Source organism: Biomphalaria glabrata, chromosome 3, assembly GCF_947242115.1.
Source record: "Biomphalaria glabrata chromosome 3, xgBioGlab47.1, whole genome shotgun sequence".
Lineage (NCBI taxonomy): Eukaryota > Metazoa > Mollusca > Gastropoda > Planorbidae > Biomphalaria > Biomphalaria glabrata.
This window is the reverse complement of record NC_074713.1, coordinates 55,774,436-55,797,828: the sequence shown is the minus strand read 5'-3', so window position 1 is coordinate 55,797,828 and position 23,393 is coordinate 55,774,436. Positions and strand designations below refer to the sequence as shown.

At 37.7% G+C, this 23,393-nt stretch overlaps 1 protein-coding gene across 7 annotated transcripts in view; it reads right to left on the bottom strand.

Annotated features, from left to right (window-relative positions):
• Nucleotides 1–10,682: 10,682 nt before the first annotated feature.
• LOC106072528 (uncharacterized) overlaps nt 10,683–23,393 on the bottom strand; it is a 34,546-nt gene continuing 21,835 nt past the window's right edge. For all 7 annotated transcript variants that reach the window (XM_056022747.1, XM_056022748.1, XM_056022752.1 and 4 more), the window contains exons 9-16: nt 22,257–22,421; nt 21,126–21,273; nt 19,809–19,980; nt 18,173–18,327; nt 15,744–15,937; nt 13,917–13,998; nt 12,643–12,752; nt 10,683–11,840 (exon numbers count right to left, since the gene is read on the bottom strand). In XM_056022747.1, coding sequence (XP_055878722.1) covers nt 11,820–11,840; nt 12,643–12,752; nt 13,917–13,998; nt 15,744–15,937; nt 18,173–18,327; nt 19,809–19,980; nt 21,126–21,273; nt 22,257–22,421 — 1,047 coding nt within the window. In that variant the 3' untranslated portion in view covers nt 10,683–11,819. The remainder of the gene's footprint in view (nt 11,841–12,642; nt 12,753–13,916; nt 13,999–15,743; nt 15,938–18,172; nt 18,328–19,808; nt 19,981–21,125; nt 21,274–22,256; nt 22,422–23,393) is intronic.

The following is a 23,393-nucleotide window of genomic DNA, read 5'->3' as shown; positions in this document are numbered from 1 at the left end:
TTTATAAATAATTTCTTTAAAAACTAGCAGTGCGTGCGTAAACGAAACAACCCAAAATCGGCGACTGTCGGCGCCTTCGACATAGAGGTCACGCTTTAGTTGTCTACCTTCAGTGAAGTCCAGAAGGGCGTCGACGCCGTAGGCGCCATTATCCCATTGGTGGTTAGAAAGGCTTTTATCTAACTACCAGGCCTGGACGTGGGGCTCTTCACCCCTGTCCTGTCTGAGGGCTCCCAACGGTAGACGGTCATATCGATTGACTGGGCCAGACCGGACCGGGACGTCAGGGCCGGTCCTAGCGATTGCGGGGCCCTATGCGAAACGGATAGTGCGGGCCTAGTCTGGTAAGGATAAGGATAATAAGTGCAAATTGCATTTTATTCATTCTTTACCAAGTAAAATACCTCATACAGTATATTCTCAAAATTTTGTTTCTTGCATAGATCACGCTCAAAAGCAATTTTTATTTTACGTTGCGATGACATCTCCACTTGCAATAACCAGTAGTAGTAGTGGATCTTTCCATTATGACGGAAAGGGGTGTTAGCTATTCAGGTTATGGAATTGTCCACTATACATATATTATTATAATGAATAAAATGATGGCCGCCTTAGCAGACGCACAGCAGTTCTCGAATTGGTAACGATAATAATAGGCGATGTGTTTCATGTCAATTGGTTAGGTGTATGCTAATAATAACAAATTATCAATAAGCCTTATTCATTGTTATCCATGGAGAAATACGTTAGCAAGAATGAAACTGCGAAAGCGTTAAATGAAAAGCAAGGAACCAAACGAAGGTACAAAGAAGATTACACCAGATATGGTTTCATATCTTCTGAACCATTGCCATTCTGTCTGATCTGCAATGCAACTCTGTCGAATGAGGCGCTTGTTTCAAGCAAATTGAAGAGACACTTGGAAACTAAATATCCAGCTGTAAAAGCGCAACCGAAGAAATACTTTCGAAAACATCAGGGCTCAACAAAATAAACAAGCTAAGACTTACGGACTACCTAAAGCTGCCAGAAAAGGGATTGATTGCAAGTTATAAGGTTGCTCAGTTATTAGCCAAACACAAGTAAGCTCACACAGATGCTGAACCAGTCATTGCACCAGCTTTAGCAATATATATGCACATACGAACGACATTCACACACGAAAAACACATACACATAACCAGCGCTTTATAAATAGACTTCTATGTAGGCCTACTTCTCGATGACGACAGAATGTTAATTTTCAATGTTGGTAATCCAGGGTCTATTATTACTGAATGTTTTAATTTTCTTCTTTGGTACAATCATGCTTTCACAGAACTGGATGTACGAATTAACAGTTGTAAGTTCATCTGACTGGGCAGTTGTATACAAACATGCCCCAATCTGTTTGCTCCAGACAACTTTGTGGCTGTAAAACAGCGTCGTCAGACCATGACAGGATGGACCGTACTTCGGGTTTTATTGTTTTTAAAACCGGTTTGTACACGGGCGTAAGTGTGGTCCGACTCTCCGAGGGGAAATAACGATCGAGATGTGTAGGCCACTTCTATGTTGCTATAACTTATGTCCAAGGTTTTATCGTGCCGTGTGGGACAATAAACATATTGAGTATATGTAGGCAAGTGTTGATCCAACGTAAGATGATTGAAATCTCCCATAACTAGTCGGGAGGAACCATAGGAAGGGGTTCTCAAAGCGGTATAGGGAACCCACCTCCTCCGGCCCGAGCCTCAAGGCGGCGACGATGGACGCCATCGAAGTTCTGACTGCTCCCTATCCGGACAATTTTAGTAGCAGAGTGCCTGGTGGGTGGACCAAGCCACCCTCCAGATCCTTGCGTTCAATCAAAAATTTATTTATAGACATAGTAGAAAAAGAAAAAAAATGCAAAAAAAAAAAAAAAAAAAAACACTCCTTAAAAAAGGAAACGAAGACACCACACTCCTCGCGGAATCAAAAGTAATCTAAACGGAAGTTTAACCCTTAAAGTGCTGAGTGGAGTCTACTGTCTACAAGCAGAGCCTGAATAGGGAGGCCAAATGAGAAGTGAATAGTGTGGCCTCAATTGAAATAGAAAAGCCAAAAAATTCATACCTAAAATATGCAATGAATAATAAACTTTCCTGTATCACCTGTATTCATATCAAAATCAACAAATAAGTTAAATTCACATAGCTCCTACGGCACTATTGTCCTTCATGGACGATCCATGAGACTAGAAATAACGTTTCCATTATGTCAACAGAGGGAAGACGTAACGGTCTTCTAACATATGTCATCTAACTAGTACATCTAAATAGTTGTGACTAAACCTTGACTCGTAGTAGAGACTTACAATTAGAGCTAGGGGAGCGGACGTAGAGCCTTAGAGTTCTGCTTGAGATTTCATTCACGTTTCGCGATTTTTTTTCCTCTAAAAAAAATTCTTTGAGTGTGACTAAGGATGGTCCAGCTACATGATTTGGGGGGGGGGGGGGATATAGGTCGAGTGTAACCTGATCAAGAAAAGAAAACTGGCTCCTCTTTTACACTAAATTTGTTGAACAATGTGTGGTTGGGGGTGGGTAGTGATTCCACCTACCGCTTCCCTCCTCTCTTTCCATTAATCCACTAGTATTTACATTCTGCTATGAAGACAGTTTTTCTCTTCTACCGTACCAGTGGCTATTTTTTCCCTTTCTTTTTCCGTACCTTTCAACACGCGCCGACACGTACTATCGTAGTTTTCACGGCAGAACTAGGTGTGATGTAATCACCTTTCCCTGTTCGGAGCTTCGCCAGCGCCGGCTCCGTATTACATCAGTTACTGTTAGTATCACCGGCAGGCTCGTAAAGGGGAAGGGCAAGGTACGGTGAGTTACCTTGGTCAATACTGATCTCGTCGTTCACTTTCTTTGTTAGTTCGCCGACATACAGTTTAACTGAGGTCTAAGTCGTTCACTTTCTTTGTTATTACGTAGATGTAGATTTAGTCAAAATCCGGTTGGGGGGGGGGGGGGTTCAAGTACACCACAATGTACCCCTTACGGTGCTCATATATTATAGATTCAAGAGTTTAATAAATTAATGTTTAGGAAAACTTTTCGCGTCGGATCGTCTTCTAAGTCTAAATCATGCGCCTCTGTCTCTCAGGTGGCTGTAGCAATGCTGAAGGCTTTCAGAGAAGCTTTGAGGGTGTCCCTAAAGCATTTTCTTTGTCCACCTTGTGAGCGCTTTCGTTCCCTTTAATTGGCCATATAGGAGTCGTTTAGGGATGCTGCGGTCTTCCATTCTGCAGATGGGTGCTGCCCATCGAAGCCTGGACTGCATCAAGATTGTATGGGTGCTTTGCAGGCCCGCTCTTCGAAGGACTTCATTACTGGCTATTTTTTCTTGCCATTTAACATTCAGTATTTTTATTAGACAGTTCATGTGAAAATGGTTCAGTTTTTCTTTCTGCATGTTTTCTATATATACATTTTAGACCAAATCAAAATCCGCTTCAGAGGACAGAAGTAGGCGACGAAAAGAAAATCTTAATCGACCGCCGGCGGACAATGGTTATGCTTGCTCTGGATGTGGCAAAATATGTAGGTCACAGCTGGGGCTGAGTAGCCACTGGAAATATTGCATTTCTCATTAATCTTCAAACTCGAACACAAGCCTTATTATTATTATGTAGGTCTGTGATCTTATAAATGTAGCATTATTTAAATCAGTTCCCCCCTCCCCATTGTACTGCTGATTAAATTAATTGCTTTACTTACGTCTGTAATGACCTTGTGTTCCTAAATTTCCTTGTGTTCTTTATCTCTATATGCCATTTTCTGCAGACTTCTACTTATGAGAAAAGAGTCCTTGTAATCACAACAAATTTCGACAAGGATCAATAAAGCAGTCTTAGTCTTAATTCACATGCTGCATATATTAGGCCATAACAATACAGGACCAGGTAGGCAGTACTGGCTAGTCCACGATATGTAGTCCCGAACACACACCTCATTTTATAATGCAAACGCGACATCATTTTGATGCATTCTTTGTCTTGTATTCACAACTATTCACAAATAGTATGGTACTATAGTTCTGATAAGCTAAAGATTAAATGTCTCTAAATGTCTCGCTATTCAAGGAAACAGATTATTTACTAGTCTGCATCCTTGACCTTAGATCGGACCACTCTGGATGTGCTAGGAACACGTCCCAAACCTTGACATTGTCTGTTTTTACTGCGTGCAGCAGACCTTCTTCAATGATGTCCAGTTTTGACTTGTCCAATAAAAGCTGGATGCAGCCTAAAACTGCTAGATGGAGAGCTGTTGAACCTAAGTAATTACTATTGAGACAAGTTTGATAGAATCAGTGGCGTGCCAAATGTAGGTAGAGCAGTCCGACCTAAGTAATCACTATTGAGACAAGTTTGATAGAATCAGTGGCGTGCCAAATGTAGGGAGAGCAGTCCGACCTAAGTAATTACTATTGAGACAAGTTTGATAGAATCAGTGGCGTGCCAAATGTAGGTAGAGCAGTCCGACCTAAGTAATCACTATTGAGACAAGTTTGATAGAATCAGTAGCGTGCCAAATGTAGGTAGAGCAGTCCGACCTACGTAATCACTATTGAGACAAGTTTGATAGAATCAGTGGCGTGCCAAATGTAGGTAGAGCAGTCCGACCTAAGTAATCACTATTGAGACAAGTTTGATAGAATCAGTGGCGTGCCAAATGTAGGTAGAGCAGTCCGACCTAAGTAATCACTATTGAGACAAGTTTGATAGAATCAGCGGCGTGCCAAATGTAGGTAGAGCAGTCCGACCTACGTAATCACTATTGAGACAAGTTTGATAGAATCAGCGGCGTGCCAAATGTAGGTAGAGCAGTCCGACCTAAGTAATCACTATTGAGACAAGTTTGATAGAATCAGTGGCGTGCCAAAAGTAGGTAGAGCAGTCTGACCTAAGTAATCACTATTGAGACAAGTTTGATAGAATCAGTGGCGTGCCAAATGTAGGTAGAGCAGTCCGACCTAAGTAATCGCTATTGAGACAAGTTTGATAGAATCAGCAGCATGTACATGTACTTCTAGGACTGACTGTTACAACAGATAGTTCATTTGCTAGCTTCCTTTTCATTATTTGTAGGTTATGTATTTCTCACTGGACGGTATGCAAATAGGCATTACGTACAGTCGTACACTATTGTAAGGTTGGGGGGGAGGGGGCGCTGACAGCACTAGCTACTCGATTGTCAGGCACACTCGGTACGCCTTTAGACTAGATATAATCCTAATATATAAAAACATTGTTAACTTATTAACGAAAGAGACTTAGTATCTTAGTCTGAACTGAATGTCCATGTTAGTGCTCAAGTGCCTAGTCCATGTAATCTTTAGAATCCCAACGAGAAGAAGATTAACGAGGAGTACAGTATTTCACGTAGGCACGCAGTCCCAGCTTCGACCTACATATTTTGCCACAATCAGCGCAGACATAGCCTAACTATTGTCCGAAGGTGGTCAATTTAGGTTCAAGAGAGAGAGAGAGAGAGAGAGAGAGCAGGAAAGAGAGAGAGGGCGAGATAAACTAATTCACTTGCTGAAAAGTAGGTTAGGGTGATCAATAACATGTAGGCCATTTATTCAAATAATTTTTAAAAAGAAGTGGGTTCCGGGCGTAATAAACAATATTAACTAATAAAACCTTGGAACAAATCAACGGGTGTAGCCGGTATGAACTTCTAGCACGATGTACTTCTACATATGCCGTTTTTACCTGAAATTAATTGTGGTCTATGAATCATGAATGAAAACTAAAGAAAAAATTTAAATAAAAATATTGGCACTATTTTGTCATGAGCGCTATTATGTCGTCCTTCTTTTGTCGTTCAATATTTTGTCGTGTCACGCAGTGGAGTAACTGAGGGGGGGGGGTGCGGTCCGCACCGGGTCACACCCGTTAGGGGGCTAGTGACGCCCTTGGTCTCTATAACTAAATCTACACTTTGCAAAAGCCGCAAATATTTTGGAGTAGTCGGGATATAGTCTTGTAATGTATTTCTTCTTCTTCATCGTTCTCATTGTTATGTCGGAGCGTTCATATGACTAGACCAATACATGATGAACTGCGCAGTGGTTTCCAAATCAGGGAGCTCTCCATATAGTTTTCTTTCTATTGGGGTGATTTGGGGCCAATGTCTTATACGGGCCTCTTGGTAGAGAGAGCAGTTTTGGAGGACGTGGTCGGCCATTTTCTGGTGATACTCCACATGGGCAGATTTCACTGGTTCCAATTTTGAGCTTCCGGAACATGTGTTGTCGCATTCTGTTGTGTCCGGTCCTGAGTCGAAAGATTAGACGTTGGTCTTGTCGGGATAGCTTATAGTAAGCATCATCTTTCTTGTGATTTGGATGGGAGCTCGTCCATTTCTCATTTATTTTATCTACAATTAATTTCTTCATTTCTTCTGGATAGAGTGCAGAGTTTACTTGTGAGTTTGTTCTCCCACTCTTGGCGAGTGTGTCAGCCTTCTCATTTCCTGCTAGTTGTATGTGAGCTGGTATCCATTGAATAACAGTTTTTTTGCTGTTGTGGTTGAGCTTTGTGAGTGCTGTTCTGAGGTGTTTAATATAAGGGGAATCAGAGTTTTGCAGGCTTTGGAGGGTTGTTTTCGCGTCTGTTAGAAAGACAATCTGACTGTGAGGGGAACTTGGATGATTTGCTAGCATGGTAGCAGCTAGTGCTAGTGCTTCCCTTTCTGCTCTGTGACTGTCAGAGAGCTCTCCAGTTGCAAAGGATTTTTCTAGTTTTCCTCCATCTGGCCATTTGATAAGTATTCCAGCTCCTCCATTGTAATGTATATTTTTGTATGCTTGAGAGAGGTTTGCACAAAACATGAAATGCAGCGTTTTGTTTTGTTTTGTTTTATTGAACTTAAAAGTTAAAGAAATTTCTTCTTTATTTTTTAAAAACATGTATTGGAAATGTTTGTTGGTATTCTGTCCAGTCTGTATAGTATTGTTTCCTTTTTCATTGAGGCTACACCAATTTTCTTTATTGGCTGCTTGGATTTTGTGTGTGCGTGAGAGAGATCAACATGTATCTAAATTTGATTAAGTTGTATTAGTAGCTGTCGAGACATAGTAATATATAATTATCTGTTTACTTTCAACAGAGTGTGTACTAGGAGAAGCAGATTTAAGTCCACAGCTGTGTACTAGACCAAGTATCTGCGTGACACAGCCACTGATGTGCTGTAATTATTGCTCGCCACCTGACAATTCTGCAAGCACTGTCTCGATATTTGGATATTTCGTTGTTTTTGCATTGCATTCTATTTTAGAGCAAAACAAATGTCTATTAGATAAAGTAGGAGTCCACTGATATCCCCTTTGTACAATGTTTATCAAATGTTTTACATGTCTCGGGTGTTTCTCCAGAGCTGAAGGTAATCTACTTCCTCGTCCAAACTTCCTGCAGGAGACGGGGGAGGGGGTGGCAGCGGGCAGGCATGAACCCGGGACCATCTATACGGCGAAACGACAGTCCAGCGCGAATACTGCCCTACCAGGCAGCCATCAGTTCATACAAAAACATATTTTTTAGTTTCTGTCTCTTTCTAAGCTTTAACCATTTTAAGCTTTGAATACACATCGATATCAATCATAATGAAGCAATGTGCATGAAATAAATGTGTGTGTTCACTGGTTCAAAACATGTCAGCTGATAATGTATTTTGACCAATCAGCATGAAGAACACTTGTTTTGTTTTTTATTTGTTTTACTTGCTTTATCGTTCATACAGAATTGAAAATGATTATATCCTAGCGTAAACCTTCTGCAGGACGCTGGGACCATCGAGGCGACTGTCCAAAGAGGTTACCATTCGACCAAGCAGATATCAAATCACTACAATGCACAAATCGTAAGACAAATTTCCATACGGACAATAAAGATTATTATTATTATCTCTCGTCTCTCATTTTCGCCATAGGAGTACTGTGACAGTTCATGTAACCAAATCCCTCCACTTTTTTTTAAAAATCAAAAGCTGTTCTTAGCAGAATATCAAGAGTCTATTCTTTTATGTTGTCCAGCCAGCGTTTCTTTGGATGACCCTTTCTTCGTACTCCCTCCACTGTAACCTACCTTTTGACAGTGAGTTCTGTCTGACAGTTTGGGCGAACCAGCTCAGCTTTCGTTTCTTCACAGTTTTGAACAGCTTTCGTCTCTTCACAGTTTTGAAGAGTTCCACTTTTTTTTTGCTAGTCAGAGTGTTAAGAGTACAAACTCGTCTTTTCCTGGTAGCCAGCACTTAATTCTGTAGCATTTACTTTCAAAGGCTTGAACTATTCTCTCGGCCTTTCACAACCATATGAGACCATCTATAAGCCGGAATAATTAATTATTAATCAGTGAGGTTCAAACTACCGTCTTGGGTCAGCTCGTGACTTGGTACTATCCACCCTCTTGAAACGAATGTCTACAATACTGAAGACTCAACACATTTTAGCGCTGGTGTGACCCATGACACTTGTTGGAAATTGACACGACCATCGTGCCTTGACTGGGCGTCACGTGTTACAACTAATCAAATTCTTTAACTACAACAGTTGATATTTTTATCTTGATAGGACGAAGGTTTACCATGAAAACAACAGTATCAATACCTTTTTTTTTTATATACAAGCTTTTCTGTTACAAATAGTTTCTGAATTGAGAACAAAGTTAAAAATGTTCCCCTTCTTATTTTCTGTACTAGTTTATACTACATTTACAAAGATCTTTATTCAAAGTTAACTAAAAACTATGTTTAACTACTAAAAAGAATTTTAGCGCCAGCTTAGCTACGCTTCTATAAAACTGGGGCGTCAATGTTGTACATGTCAATCAGAATGAAATGTTAAATGATGGTGGAAAACTTAAAGTCATACACATTTTAATTCATTAAATGTTGCATAAAAGATCATGTTTTGTTATTAAATTTTTTTTCTGTGGTCCCACTTTTGGTATTGTAATACTAAAAAATGTATTTAAAGTCCGACGACTATTATTTATAAAATGCTGCCGTTAATTCGTAAAAGAAGATGATTACGTCCTACACATGGCAGTGATGACAGTTGAAAGCATCTACAGGACACAGGGGATGGAAGTATGCAGTGATGACAGTTGAAAGCATCTACAGGAGGCAGGGGATGGAAGTTGGCAGTGATGACAGTTGAAAGCATCTACAGGACATAGGGGATGGAAGTTGGCAGTGATGACAGTTGAAAGCATCTACAGAACACATGGGATGGAAGTTGGCAGTGATGACAGTTGAAAGCATCTACAGGACACAGGGGATGGATGTTGGCAGTGATGACAGTTGAAAGCATCTACAGGACAAAAGGGATGGATGTTGGCAGTGATGACAGTTGAAAGCATCTACAGGACACGGGGGATGGATGTGGGCAGTGATGACAGTTGAAAGCATCTACAGGACACGGGATGGAAGTTGGCAGTGATGACAGTTGAAAGCATCTACAGGACAAAAGGGATGGAAGTTGGCAGTGATGACAGTTGAAAGCATCTACAGGACAAAAGGGATGGATGTTGGCAGTGATGACAGTTGAAAGCATCTACAGGACACAGGGGATGGATGTTGGCATTGATGACAGTTGAAAGCATCTACAGGACACAGGGGATGGATTTTGGCAGTGATGACAGTTGAAAGCATCTACAGGACACAGGGGATGGATGTTGGCAGTGATGACAGTTGAAAGCATCTACAGGACACAGGGGATGGATGTTGGCAGTGATGACAGTTGAAAGCATCTGCATGACACAGGGGATGGAAGTTGGCAGTGATGACAGTTGAAAGCATCTAAAGGACACAAGGGATGGATGTTGGCAGTGATGACAGTTGAAAGCATCTGCATGACACAGGGGATGGAAGTTGGCAGTGATGACAGTTGAAAGCATCTAAAGGACACAAGGGATGGACATTGGCAGTGATGACAATTGAAAGCATCTACAGGACACAGGGGATGGACATTGGCAGTGATGACAATTGAAAGCATCTACAGGACACAGGGGATGGAAGTTGGCAGTGATGACAGTTGAAAGCATTTAGCATTAAAGTGAAACTTTAAAAAAAAAAAAACATGTTGTCAACATAGATGCTTAAATTTCATTGAATGTGTTGAACTAACACATTAACATCTCTTTTATTATCCATGCCTGTTTTTTGTGAAGCAGAAGTCTGTTTTTTTTTTTTTGTGTGAAGTAGAAGTCTCTTTGTTCTGTGAAGTAGAGGCCTGTTGAGTTTAGTAACTGAGGATTGAGATGTTCTGTGAAATAGAGGCCTGTTGAGTTTAGTAACTGAGGATTGAGATGTTCTGTGAAGTAGAGGCCTGTTGAGTTTAGTAACTGAGGATTGAGATGTTCTGTGAAGTAGAGGCCTGTTGAGTTTAGTAACTGAGGATTGAGATGTTCTGTGAAGTAGAGGCCTGTTGAGTTTAGTAACTGAGGATTGAGATGTTCTGTGAAGTAGAGGCCTGTTGAGTTTAGTAACTGAGGATTGAGATGTTCTGTGAAGTAGAGGCCTGTTGAGTTTAGTAACTGAAGATTGAGAGCTGCCTTACAAAACAGAAAATCAATTTTTGTCTAGAGAATAAATTGTACAGTCATAGAAATATAATTGAAAAAAAAACACAAAGAAATGAAATTGTATCAACATCAAATTATGTATTAAATATTTTAAAATATTTTACATTCACATTTTCAATGCTATCAAGCAGAGAGGTCAACAATGATTACACACACACACACACATTTGTCTATGCATAAATCAAGAGTTAAATACTGATAAATTTAAAAAACATAAAAAGCTATAACATTGTGCAAAATCAATCTCTCTTAAAGAAAATTGTCACAAACCAGATGGAGGCATGTGGCTGAGTGGTAAAGCGCTTGGCTTCCTAACCAGAGGTGAAGAATGGTATCTGCAATTTCATGACCTTTAGGATGCCTCTGAGTCCACCCAGCTCTAATGGGTAACTGACATAAGATGGGGAAAAGTAAAGGCAGTTGTTCACCCTTGATAAACGTGTGCCACAGAAACAGATGACCTTTACATCATCTGCCCTATAGACTTTACTTTTTTCACAAAGCTAATGCTTCCAATTAATGTAGTTTATGTTTATGTTCATAGTAGCTAAATGATAAATCTATGAAAATATTGGTGTGGCATTGACCTTTTGACCCCCAATGCTGAGGTTATAATGTCTACACTTTTGAAACAATAGAGCAATGGAAATTTAGGGAAACGTTAGCATTATCAGATATTTTTTAATTAAGTTTTGTGGATTTGAACATTTTGGGTTTAATTTTTTTTATGTCGTCTCAGTTACAAACATTTTTGTTTACCAACTGAAAATACATTTTTATACCAATAATGTTGCCAACAAATATTCTAACATTCATTACATGTTTCAAAAAGAATACAAATCAAAACCTTTAAGTTTCTTTCTTTAAATCAGTCAACAAAATCAACAATTTTAGTGAAATGAGTCATAACAGCATCTAACAATATACAATCAAACCATGGAATAAACAATCAGTAAATGGCTTTGAGTAATGAAAGAAATACAAAATTAATAAAAAATCTTATGTTAAAATTAAAATTTATTTTCCTAAATAGGTCAAAGTTATCTTTAATCCTTTTTAGTACCGGTACATTAAAAAAAGTTAACTTCCTTAAACACAAACAAATCTGATTAAAGTTTTACAAAAAAAATGTCACAGGCTTGAAAGCTTGGCGAGGAGTTGAAATCACTCTTTATATATTGTCAAAAATCACTCTTTATATATTGTCAATATGGAGCTGAAAGAATAAATGGTGAGCAGATAATGTATAAACTATAAATTGAATGTATAAATGCTAAGATGTAAACTGTTTAACTGTTAGCTATCTAAGTGAGGAGAGCTTGAGCTTAAATCTGAATGCAGACTCTGCATTTTTAATTGATTGGACTCAAAAGAGTTGTGTTCGCTTAGAGCCTAAAAGGCAGTACTAAAATGTTCTCACTAATCTCCCCTCCCCACTTAAGTCCACAAAAGAGATCAGACCATGATGCACTGAGCAAGCTATGAGTATGACGTATGGACCAGGACACACTGAGCAAGATATAGGAGTATGATGTGTGGACCAGGACACACTGAGCAAGCTATAGGAGTATGATGTGTGGACCAGGACACACTGAGCAAGATATAGGAGTATGATGTGTGGACCAGGACACACTGAGCAAGATATAGGAGTATGATGTGTGGACCAGGACACACTGGGCAAGCTATAGGAGTATGATGTGTGGATCAGGACACACTGAGCAAGATATAGGAGTATGATGTGTGGACCAGGACACACTGAGCAAGATATAGGAGTATGATGTGTGGACCAGGACACACTGAGCAAGCTCTAGGAGTATGATGTGCTACTCAAAAACAATAGCAATAGACAGCATGACTACTGGCCACAGATGAAGGCTTCAATTCAGCATTTATTGCCAAATTCTGAAAAGCATGCACTTAAAATGTAAGTCATTCAATGCTTCCAGACATAAGCACTGCAATGAACATCTTCATCTTCATCCATAATTTTGATGATCTCTGAAATGTTGACAAATTACCTTTATATGTTTCTCTGCTGGCTCAAAGCCAAGGACTTTACCAAAGAAATAAAACTCTCCGTCTAATGAGGTTTGAATGTTCTCTGCTTTTCGAAAGCCATGTTGCTCCCCTAGTAAATGCAGAATAAAAAAAAACTTTAAAAAATGTTTTGTACTCTTGTTATGAGTATTTTTATCTAACATGCAATTAAAAAGTATAAAATAACTGACAGGACTAGTCTGACAATTTAAAAGTCCAAACTAGGAAAGTTTATACAAAACAAGACAGAATAAGTTGAACTATTTTAGAAATCATTTTTTTGTTAGCACGATTAGATGGTTAACAAAAAATAGTTTATTTCCTTATAGCTATATATTGCATCTGATCACATTAACACAGTTTGTGACACTGTTATGTCTATGAAATTGCAAGAAAAAAAAAAAAGCTACTACTTCTATAGTATACTAGCATTACCCTTGATTCCACCCACTGCTTTGTTCCCAAATATTGTTTATTTTGGTCCAAAACTTTGCACTTCCAATAACATTTCCTGCGTTTTAAAATACTTTCAACTCAAAGACTCCTAGTATCCGTTACATTTCATAGGAATGGCCTACTTTATAAAGCCCTTTCATAAACACATACATTTGGTGCTCGAATTCTATGATCACTGTCCACCTCCCAAACAAATAAAAATGGCTCTACATACAATCTCATTTCAGCTTTTCTTCTCCCACTAAATAGTTTGAGAGGCAAACCACTATTCACAATTTCCACTATTCACAATTTAGTTCACTCTTTACATATGACTTTTTAAAAAATTCGTCAGGTATAAGCTTTATTTAGAGACGCAGCTTATACACATTTAAAAATTTTTTTTACAGTTATTTATAACCTGTCAGGATAAAATAGCATGATTACCACAAATCATATTATTTCACAAAAATCCTCCTAAAAACACACACACACATTTAAAAGACCCTCACATTTACTTCGATAATTCTATGGATTTTGAATTCTACCTTTCAAATTCATGTAGATCTAGTTGTTATAAATTGTGCTTGACATTATTTAATGCTATAGGCTTTACATTTCAAATTGCAGTGCTGTCCAACACATACACACGACATCATTCAGATATTCCATGTTCTCCAGAAAAAATAATGTCCGGAAAAAAATAATGAAAATGTCATTTTGGTTTTAATAATTAATTAAAAAAAAAATGCCATTAATTGTGAGTTAAATCCCAATTAGTTATTAATTGCTTTAATATTTTATGACTATACAACAGTACCTTGAAACAAAACAAACATTGCAGGAAGTCCTTTAGCTTTAACCGCCTCATACATCATCTCAGCTTGGTTAGGGGGAACAACCTATGTACAAAATAACCACAGTTGAGTAGATTGAATTCAAATTCTAGAAAGGCAATGCAATTTACACAAAAGAGTAATTTAGAGGTTGAACTTGTCTCCAAGTCTTCATCAAGCCTTTCCTTCTGTTTTAAATAAGAAATAGCAGTGACATAACAGGCCCTCTCAAAATGTTTTGAGTCAAGCTCAACTCCATTTTTCTACTAACACACTTGCATTTTGCAGCTCATCTTTAGCCCTTTGTCAACAATCAGCCTAATGTATGGAAGACATTTGTATAGGCCATGGGACCATGTGGTAGTGTTTGCAGTTTCAATGTGGAGACCATGGCAGTCTGTGAAGCCTTAAAAGTCATTGACTCTCAACTTGGCGAGGGACATTTGACGGCAACACAGATTGTTGTGGTCACTGACTCAAAATCTGTACTACAGGCTTTGCAAAGCCCCTGACCATGGTCTCCCAATATCGTCACTGTCATCATGGCTTCACACAACATAAAACAACGCTATAGCACCTGTAATAATGCGTTGGGTACCGAGTCACATAGGTGTTACTGGCAACACTATTGCAGACTTCTTGGCCCACCAGGGAGGGCAAATTCCGCCCACTGAACAGGCTGTAAGTTTTCAACATGCTCTGGCTATAATTCAAAAAACAGAAATGGAAAAGTGGTTTGAGTGCTGGGACAATTCCCAAAAAGCCAGTGCAGTCTGGGAGCGCATGAGGCGCCCTGACCGCACTTCCCCGTGGTGGAGGCTGTCCAGGCCTGAGCAAGCTATTATAGCACAGTGCAGGACATGCCATTGTCCTGTTGGCTCATATTTCTCACGGCTATGGCCAAATTTCGATTCACGGTGCCCCCGCTGCGGGGAGGAAGAGGAAACCGTGCCTCATATTCTGTTTGACTGCCCCAGACTTGCTGATCTCCATCTTGACAGGTCTGGGAAACCAAAAATTCTCGACCTGTATGGTGACATTTATGCACTACGCAAGACAGCAGGGTTTCTGTCCAGGGCTTTTGCAAGAGAGGATTTGAGCCTCTCAAGCCCTCACTCAAATGGAGTTTGATGATGATGATGATGTATAGGCCATGCAGATCTGAGATTGTCATATGTGGCATTTGTTTTTGTATATCAATATAATACAGTAAGAAACCAATTATTTTCTTATCAAATTTTGTTTTTTAAAGTCTGGTTATTACAAATTTTTTGGGGGACATGAGAAAGCGAGAGGGGGGGGGGAGGGCTAAAGTTCAATCCTTAATAAAGATTGCCAGCTGTGACAGACCTATTTTATCACATTAAGAAAAAGAGAAAAAAAAAATATATTTGAATTAATCATTAATAATAATAATGGCGTTGTCCTCGATTCCAAAGATTATGGATGAGAGCAGTGTTCAACATGACTACACAAACCCAGCTGCGAAAATATTTTTTCTTATCTGATGCTGACAACGCCATTGTTCAGCAAGGAACTAATTGTTTTCTTTTGTCGACTGTATTTCAAAAGGGCTTTTCTTTGGACCTAAACTGCTTCCGAGAGAGCTCTTCAACTGCCTCCTCAGCTGCCAGCTACTCTCATCTACCCCAGTGAGGGCAAAATGAAGCCTGCGATGATCTTTAACGTGCTTCTGTCACCTAATTAAGCCAAAAAAAGATCACTTTTTGGCATCAGACTGCCCCCCCCCAAGGGGGATAAAGATGTCAGAGGCAGTAAAAAAAGATCAATCGCATTCAAACAATGTGTACCTTATCTTCATCTCCTTGAAAGAAACCCATTGGTGCTTGAATGTTGTGTATGTGGTGGATTGGAGACCTATCCTTACAAAGTTCTCTGCCACCTTGATCTAGTGGAGCTAAGAGAGTATCAAGATACCGGCTTTCAAATTTGTGAGTATCTTGCATCAAAATCTCGAGATCACTAATTCCAAAATGACTGACACCTGAAAGTAAATTTAAAAAAAAAACATAAATAAAAAAACAATTCACATTTTTTTAAATACCTGTGTTAAGAGTCAAGCCCATATTATTATTTTTATTGTATTCGGTCAAGCCCATATTATTATTTATTGTATTGGGACAAGCCCATATTATTATTTATTGTATTCGGTCAAGCCCATATTATTATTTATTGTATTGGGACAAGCCCATATTATTATTTATTGTATTCGGTCAAGCCCATATTATTATTTATTGTATTGGGACAAGCCCATATTATTATTTATTGTATTGGGACAAGCCCATATTATATTTATTGTATTGGGACCAGCCCATATTATTATTTATTGTATTGGGACCAGCCCATATTATTATTTATTGTTTTGGGACAAGCCCATATTATTATTTATTGTATTCGGTCAAGCCCATATTATTATTTATTGTATTGGGACAAGCCCATATTATTATTTATTGCATTGGGACAAGCCTATATTATTATATATTATTATATACTTATATTATTATTGATATTTTTTTTTACTCCTTCATACCAATTTAAATGTTTGATAATTTCCTAGACCCTTTTAATATTTATTGTATTTCAATTTTTTGGCAAAAGACAGTTAGATGTTAATATTCATTAAATGGCAACAAATTAATCAGAAGTAAACAAAATCATGCTAAAACTCTTTTTCAGATGAACTATGCTAATAATCAAAGAAATGCAGAAATGAAAGCACCAACTTTTAAGGAAAAAAAAAGATTTAAAACAAAGAAATAAGAAACATAAATACAAACCCTGAAAAATGATATATCCACCCTGACAAAATAAAAACATTTGTTAAAAAAATAATAACTTATCCTACCGTTCCTCACACTATAGTAATATGTTACATGTGCCTCACTAATTATGAAATAATCTGATGTACCTATTAAACACTAATTTTGAGATGTGAATTTTGTCTCTCCCACCTTAATCATTGTCTACTGCTGACCACCAAACAAAAGTAATGAGATATCATCAAAAACATTTTTTAGAACCTTTATGACTTTTACATAAGCATTAACAGAAGCCATATTTGTTCTGTGAATTTGCAATTTGATGACCAGAGTGGCACAGTGAAATATGCAAAGGGATTGAAATTTAGACACATACTTGACAAATGGTCACAAATGCTTGTGCATTTATAGGTAAATTTACTGTTTGAGACCCGGTTTAGTCATATCAGTTCTAAGCTGAGTGCTGTTTACCATGTACAATCATCTGTGTTATAATCTAGCTCAGTGTTTCTCAAACTTTTTCCTTAATGGAACACTTCGCACATTCTGAGTATTTAGAGGAACACTTTGCTTTTTTTTTTAGAGTGATTATTTCATGTGGTGGCCTACTTAACTACTAGTTAATTATTCCAGTAGTTTTTGGAACACATATTCAGGCCTCGTGGAGCACTAGGGGTATGAAGAACACAGTTTGGGAAACACTGATCTAAATGGAATTTCATACTACTTTTTTGCCAACGACTCTAAAATCAAATGATTCCTTAATTACACTGGGAGGCCAGAGTTTGACAAAACAAGTGAAGCTGTCACAAGTCAGACCACATGGTTAGTCAAAACTAAAATCAAAATTAATGGGGATAAAACTAAAGTCATTCAAATCTTGACTTAAAGCATTTGTACTCAGTGTATTGTGTTGCCAGTGTGTCCTGTTGCCAATTGTTACTAATTAGCAACTAAACTACCACATGTTGTTTGCAACTCTTGTGGTCAAGTTCTTGAGTTAGTTGTGTTGAGCAGTGAGTACAGAAAGGCTGATTAGAGAGGAAGGCAACAATGGATATCAACTATTTCGACATAGTAATGTATGGATGGCAGCTAGTTAGGATTATGTATCTTTGCCCAAACACACAGAGAGTTACACTACACTCATATGTGTTATTCAGTGCTAAAATAAAAAAGAGCTCTTAAAGATAAAGCAGCATGAATGGATGAATCAGTGAGTCAGAAATTTACCTAACATAGGCTCAGAAATTTCTTTTTATTTTATTCAATAAAAGACTGCAGCTAAATTAATGTAGAACACTGACTGTCTGCTAGAAGTCATTGTTTCTATAATGTAGGAGAATGAACATGTAATTAATTTTATTTTTAACAAAGATACCATGAAAAAAAAAATTTCAGAGAAGTTAGACTGAGATTAGACTTTTCTCAACCCTCCCCTCTTCCAAAAAAGTACGTACCAGCCTTAAAAGTGTCAGTGAACGTAAGGCAAGCCAATGTTGTGTACCCTCCAGCTGATCTGCCATCAATGCACACCTTTTTGGGGTCGATTTTACCCACAGAGGCCAAGTACTTCCCCCCAGTGCTACAATCCTCAATGTCGAGTTTTCCCCATCTGCAAAAAAAAAATTTTTTTACAAATTGTTTCAACGAAAGAGCAACCTGTAACCTTCAACTTCTGAAAAATTTACAACAAAAAAAATTAAAATGAGCAATAGCATGTCAATCATCTCCACTAACAGTTTAATTAACTAAATATAATTAGAGGTCAATGTATTCAAGTCTGAAGATTAAGGATGAATGCATGTCATGCAGACCCAGTTGTGACCTGCATATTTTGTTACATTTGACATAGATTTAGCATACCCTGGTATGAGTTAGGGTAAACTATTATATTTAATATTGTAACTGAACTATGACGGAGGTTGGTGTAGGCATGTGTATGACACATGCCTATGTACCTAAATGGGACTGATGTAAACACTCCCTGTGTAGAGCTAAAAACGGTGATATGGTTATCTGACTATGGACTGTGTGTTTTTTGAAAAGGTCTTAGTTCAAGTCAGTCCAAAAAAGAAGAAGACCAGCAGAGTTAAGACATTCAAAGACTGCATCACAAACCAAGAGATTAGAGACAGGGTTACTGCAGTGATCGGACCCCATGATGACCTGCTAACTATCGTAAAAAAACGCAAGCTGAAAATCTATGGCCATATTACAAGATCTTTGTGGCTCGCAAAGACCTTCCTTCAGGGAACAGTACCAGGAAAAAGAAGAAGAGGCAGACAGAGAAAGCAATGGGAGGACAACATAAACGCATGGACGGGCCTGCCATTGAAAGAGCTTCTAAACATGGCAAAAGACAGGGAGGAATGGAGAAAGACGGTCGGAGAGTCTTGTTTGGTGCCCCAACTGCCCAACAGACTAAGGAATAGATGAAGTTAAAGGTAAAAAGTTTAGACGAGATTCAGGTTCAAGTACAAGTTGTGTATAGCTGTTATATTCAGACATTGACTACCTCCAACTCAGAAAGTTTTTGGTTGTTTTTTTTTAATTTATGACACTCATTAAAGTGTCTCAATATTTAGAGTCCAAGTTATCAGGTTCTTGACTTTATATTGTTCTGTCAAATGTTTATAGAGAATTGTAACAATATCACAATGGAGACACTGGTTATTGGTCACTAATTTCTTATTCTAAGTTAGAAGATGAAATAAGAGCTCAATGAAGACAAGACTTTCATTCCCGACTAAATGTTGCATATTAGTGAAATGGCTAGCAAAAAGGGTGTAATACTTATCAGTAGAAGCGAGAACACAGACAACCAGTCGGAGGACCCAATTCCATCAACTAATAATTATATGCCGTTACTCCAACTTGACAATGACAACCTGCCATAGGACCCAAGTCCATATACTAATAATTATATACTTTGACTCTGACAACTTTTAGTTGTCAAATGAATATGGCTCATATGGTAAATCATTTCTTTTTGTCGTTTTTTTTTTTTTTTTTTTTTGCAGAGACATGATTATAAACGTAATGACCAAAAAAATTTGAAAAAGAAAAAAAAAAACCAAGAAAAAATATACATACTGTCCTCTCAGCCTGTGTCGGTACTTCTTGCCATATCCCACACTGCCCCTGTAGTCAACACACAACACTGCGAAACCTCTGCTGGTGAAATACTGAAGCTTGAGGTCAAGGTTGGAAGAAAACGATGAAGTGGGGCCACCATGGGCTCTGACAAGTAGTGGAGGTAACTCTCCTATTTTGAAAATGTTTCAAAGGAATTAATCCATACCATACAATTAAAATACTGCAGTGTATCAGGAGCCTTCTCAAGATTATCAAAATCAAAAATGTTCTGCTTTAATATGTGAACCATGTTACACATCAAATAGTGAACGCAGTTCAAAGAAAACAGCATTCTAAATCCTAATTGAATAAACAAATATACACTTGATATTTTTTTTCCAAACCATTTCTTTTTAAATTTTCCATTATATTTCAATTTATTTCATTCCTGTGTGTCTAGTTAACAAAATGTCATTATTTCTTTATCATGAATGCAAATTAACTATAGAGACATAGCTTCTCTCAAATATTGCTTCCATTTGCGTGAAACAGATTATTATACACCATTGAAAGTTTATCAAAGACAAATACAAATGATGCACTAAACATTCTACAACAAAATGTGTCAAATGTTTGAATGACAACATGCAGAGTGTATTTTTCTGTGATGATAGAATAGTCATCCCTTTCATTGTCTAGACATCAAGATAAATAGTGAGACTTCTTTCACTTCAGTTCATCATGCCCTGAAAACTGAAGTCACTATGAAGCTAGCTGTCTAATATTTTTTTAGGCATGCCACTGGGTCACAAAGGTTTGTCTGGACAGAAGTGTAGCAGTAAGAAGTGTGGAGGTCAGGTATGAACGTCAGCTGTTCTAAATGTCATCACTAAGGAGTGGAGGTCAGGCATGAATGTCAGCTGTTCTAAATGTCATCACTAAGGAGTGGAGGTCAGGCATGAATGTCAGCTGTTCTAAATGTCATTCTCCATTCATGAAAGGCAATATCTAACATATGTATGGCTTCAAAGGGGCTTTTAGTTTTCAAAGGCTGCTTTATTATTTGACAATATGTGTGCACAATGGTAATCTATGCTTAGGTGATACTTGATTTACTGTTTTGAACTATGCAGGCTGCTTTATTATTTGACAATATGTGTGCACAATGGTAATCTATGCTTAGGTGATACTTGATTTACTGTTTTGAACTATGCAGAGGTTGTGGTTTTGATGTTTCAGAGGAGGAACTAATGTGGTCTACTTAGTGAAATTTATGGTAAACCAGTCAACTAAATATGAAATGAATGCTTGTATATTGATAAAGGAAACACAAACCATCAGGTGCAATAAAGTCTCTGTTTGTTGGTGCATAGTAAAGCCCAAAGCTAATCTCATTGTCAGTTGTTTGCCAGCTAATTTTCTCAGGAATACTGAAATAACCAATGTCCACAGGAGGAGACATAGACACTTTAATAACTTGGACCTAAACGCAAAAATAAAAAACAACAACAAAAAAAAATTTTGAATAACTAGCAGTTTAATGTGTGAGCTTAGTAAAGATGCTTCAAATATCTGTTTATTTCTAAGTTAAGAGAAATAAAAAATTTTTCTATGATCAAAAAGTTCACATCATTGTCCAATACCACAAAGTTCCACTTTATTTTTTCAATGTTAGATAACCTCTATGTAAGATAATCTCACTTAATTCTTTACTGTAAGATAATATATTTCTTCAGTATTTTCATCAGCCACTTAAACCAAAATGTTAAAAATAAATAAAGGCAAAGCAGTAAAGTTTCCCCTTCCAGACCTTGCACTCTATGGGACAGTTGGTGTAAAGCTCATCTATTTCTGTGGCTGATGGTTAAGCTTAACCAAAGTATAAATATGAACTGCCTTGACTTGTCAGGTCTCGTTAGAGCTGGCTGGATTTAAGGGCACCCTCAAAATCCTTAAGCTCAAAATCAAAATTTTTCCCCTAGGATTTAAACTCAAGGCTTGTCAGTTTGGAGGCTTAGCACTTTATCACTCAGCCGCAATGCCCCACGAAAAAATGGAAACTTTCTATTTAACTTTTGTATTTAATTTTCAGTAGAAGTTCAGGTGTAAGAATAATTTGTTTTGGTTTTAGAAACCAAGTTGACTTTTGAATAGAATAATGTCATGATCTACTTTTGGAACATATTTTTTCTGGTGTTCTTAAACATTCAATTCATATCATATTAAATAACCAATAACAAATACCACAAGGATAAGATAACTTTACTAAATAAAATTGACGCTAAAAAAGAAGAATAAGAATATTTTTTATGCAACATTAGCTCCAAGTCAACTCTTTGTTACATTAGTCTCTATAAAATAAATCAACCTCAGATATTTTAGACACTGGTATAAGATTATTTTTTATCTTTCTTTTTTCGCATTAAAATATGCCACTATTGATTCTCTTAAGAAACTCTAACTCACCTCTTCTGTATTAGCATCCACTCTAATGACCTGGGCAAATTTGTTTGCACTGTAGGCAATACTGTAAATAGATCCTCTTGAAGTCCAGCCAAATCTATCATGAGTGGTCAAACCAGTTTCCACTTTTCTATAAGACAAATCTTTGGTGTCTAGAATACCAAGCTCCTAGAATTATGGAATAAACGTTTTAGACTGAAATTTATAGTTAGTTCTTAAGAATATTTTTTTGACTTAATCTAAGTGACCTCATTGTTAGAAAAAAGAAACATCATCTTGCAACCTTTGGCAACCAATTATCACTTCCATACTCCAAAAACTTTTAAAAATAGAGCACTCTCTTCCAGTCTGATAAAAAACAAACACTGAATTTGGTATTGCTACGCAGATCTAGCTATGACCTACATCATATTTTGTAATATGTTTGCAAAATGGCTGCTTTTTTATTTGGATTTTAAATATGTTTGCCCCAGAAATACTTTAAAGTCTGGCTCAGAAATGATTTAAGGGGGGGGGGGGAGGCGTGATGACTGAGTGATAGAGACTTGGTTTCTAAACAGAAGAGTCTCTGGTTCAAATCTCTGCAGAGACTGGAACTTTCAATTTCGGGATTTCGAGGACTCCCAAGTCAAGCCAACTCGAATGGGTACCTGACATTAGATGGGGAAAAGTAAAGAAGGCTGGTTATTGTGCTGGCCACATGACAACCTCATTAACTGTGGGTCACAGAAACAGATGACCTTTACATCAATGACCCTATAGATCACATGATTTAAAAGAGGAACTTTACTTTTTACTTACAGATATGAGCTTACTCTAACTGGCATATATATAAAAACACCTGACAACAATTCGCTTATAAAAGGTACAGCTGGAGAATTCTTACAATGTTGATAAGGTATGAACTGAGATGCTATAAATAGAATGATGGACATAATGCAGGTCAGGGTTGAGTTAAAATTCATGGGAGATAGGGGTGGGTGTGGGGGGGGGGGGGCTTAGACAGGACATGAAGACCAATGAAAGAGAAGACACATGGGAGATGGGGGAGGGGGAGAGGTTAGACAGGACATGAAGACCAATGAAAGAAGACACATGTGGAGACTAAATAGTGAAAGCAAGTAGATTTTGAGATAGCTA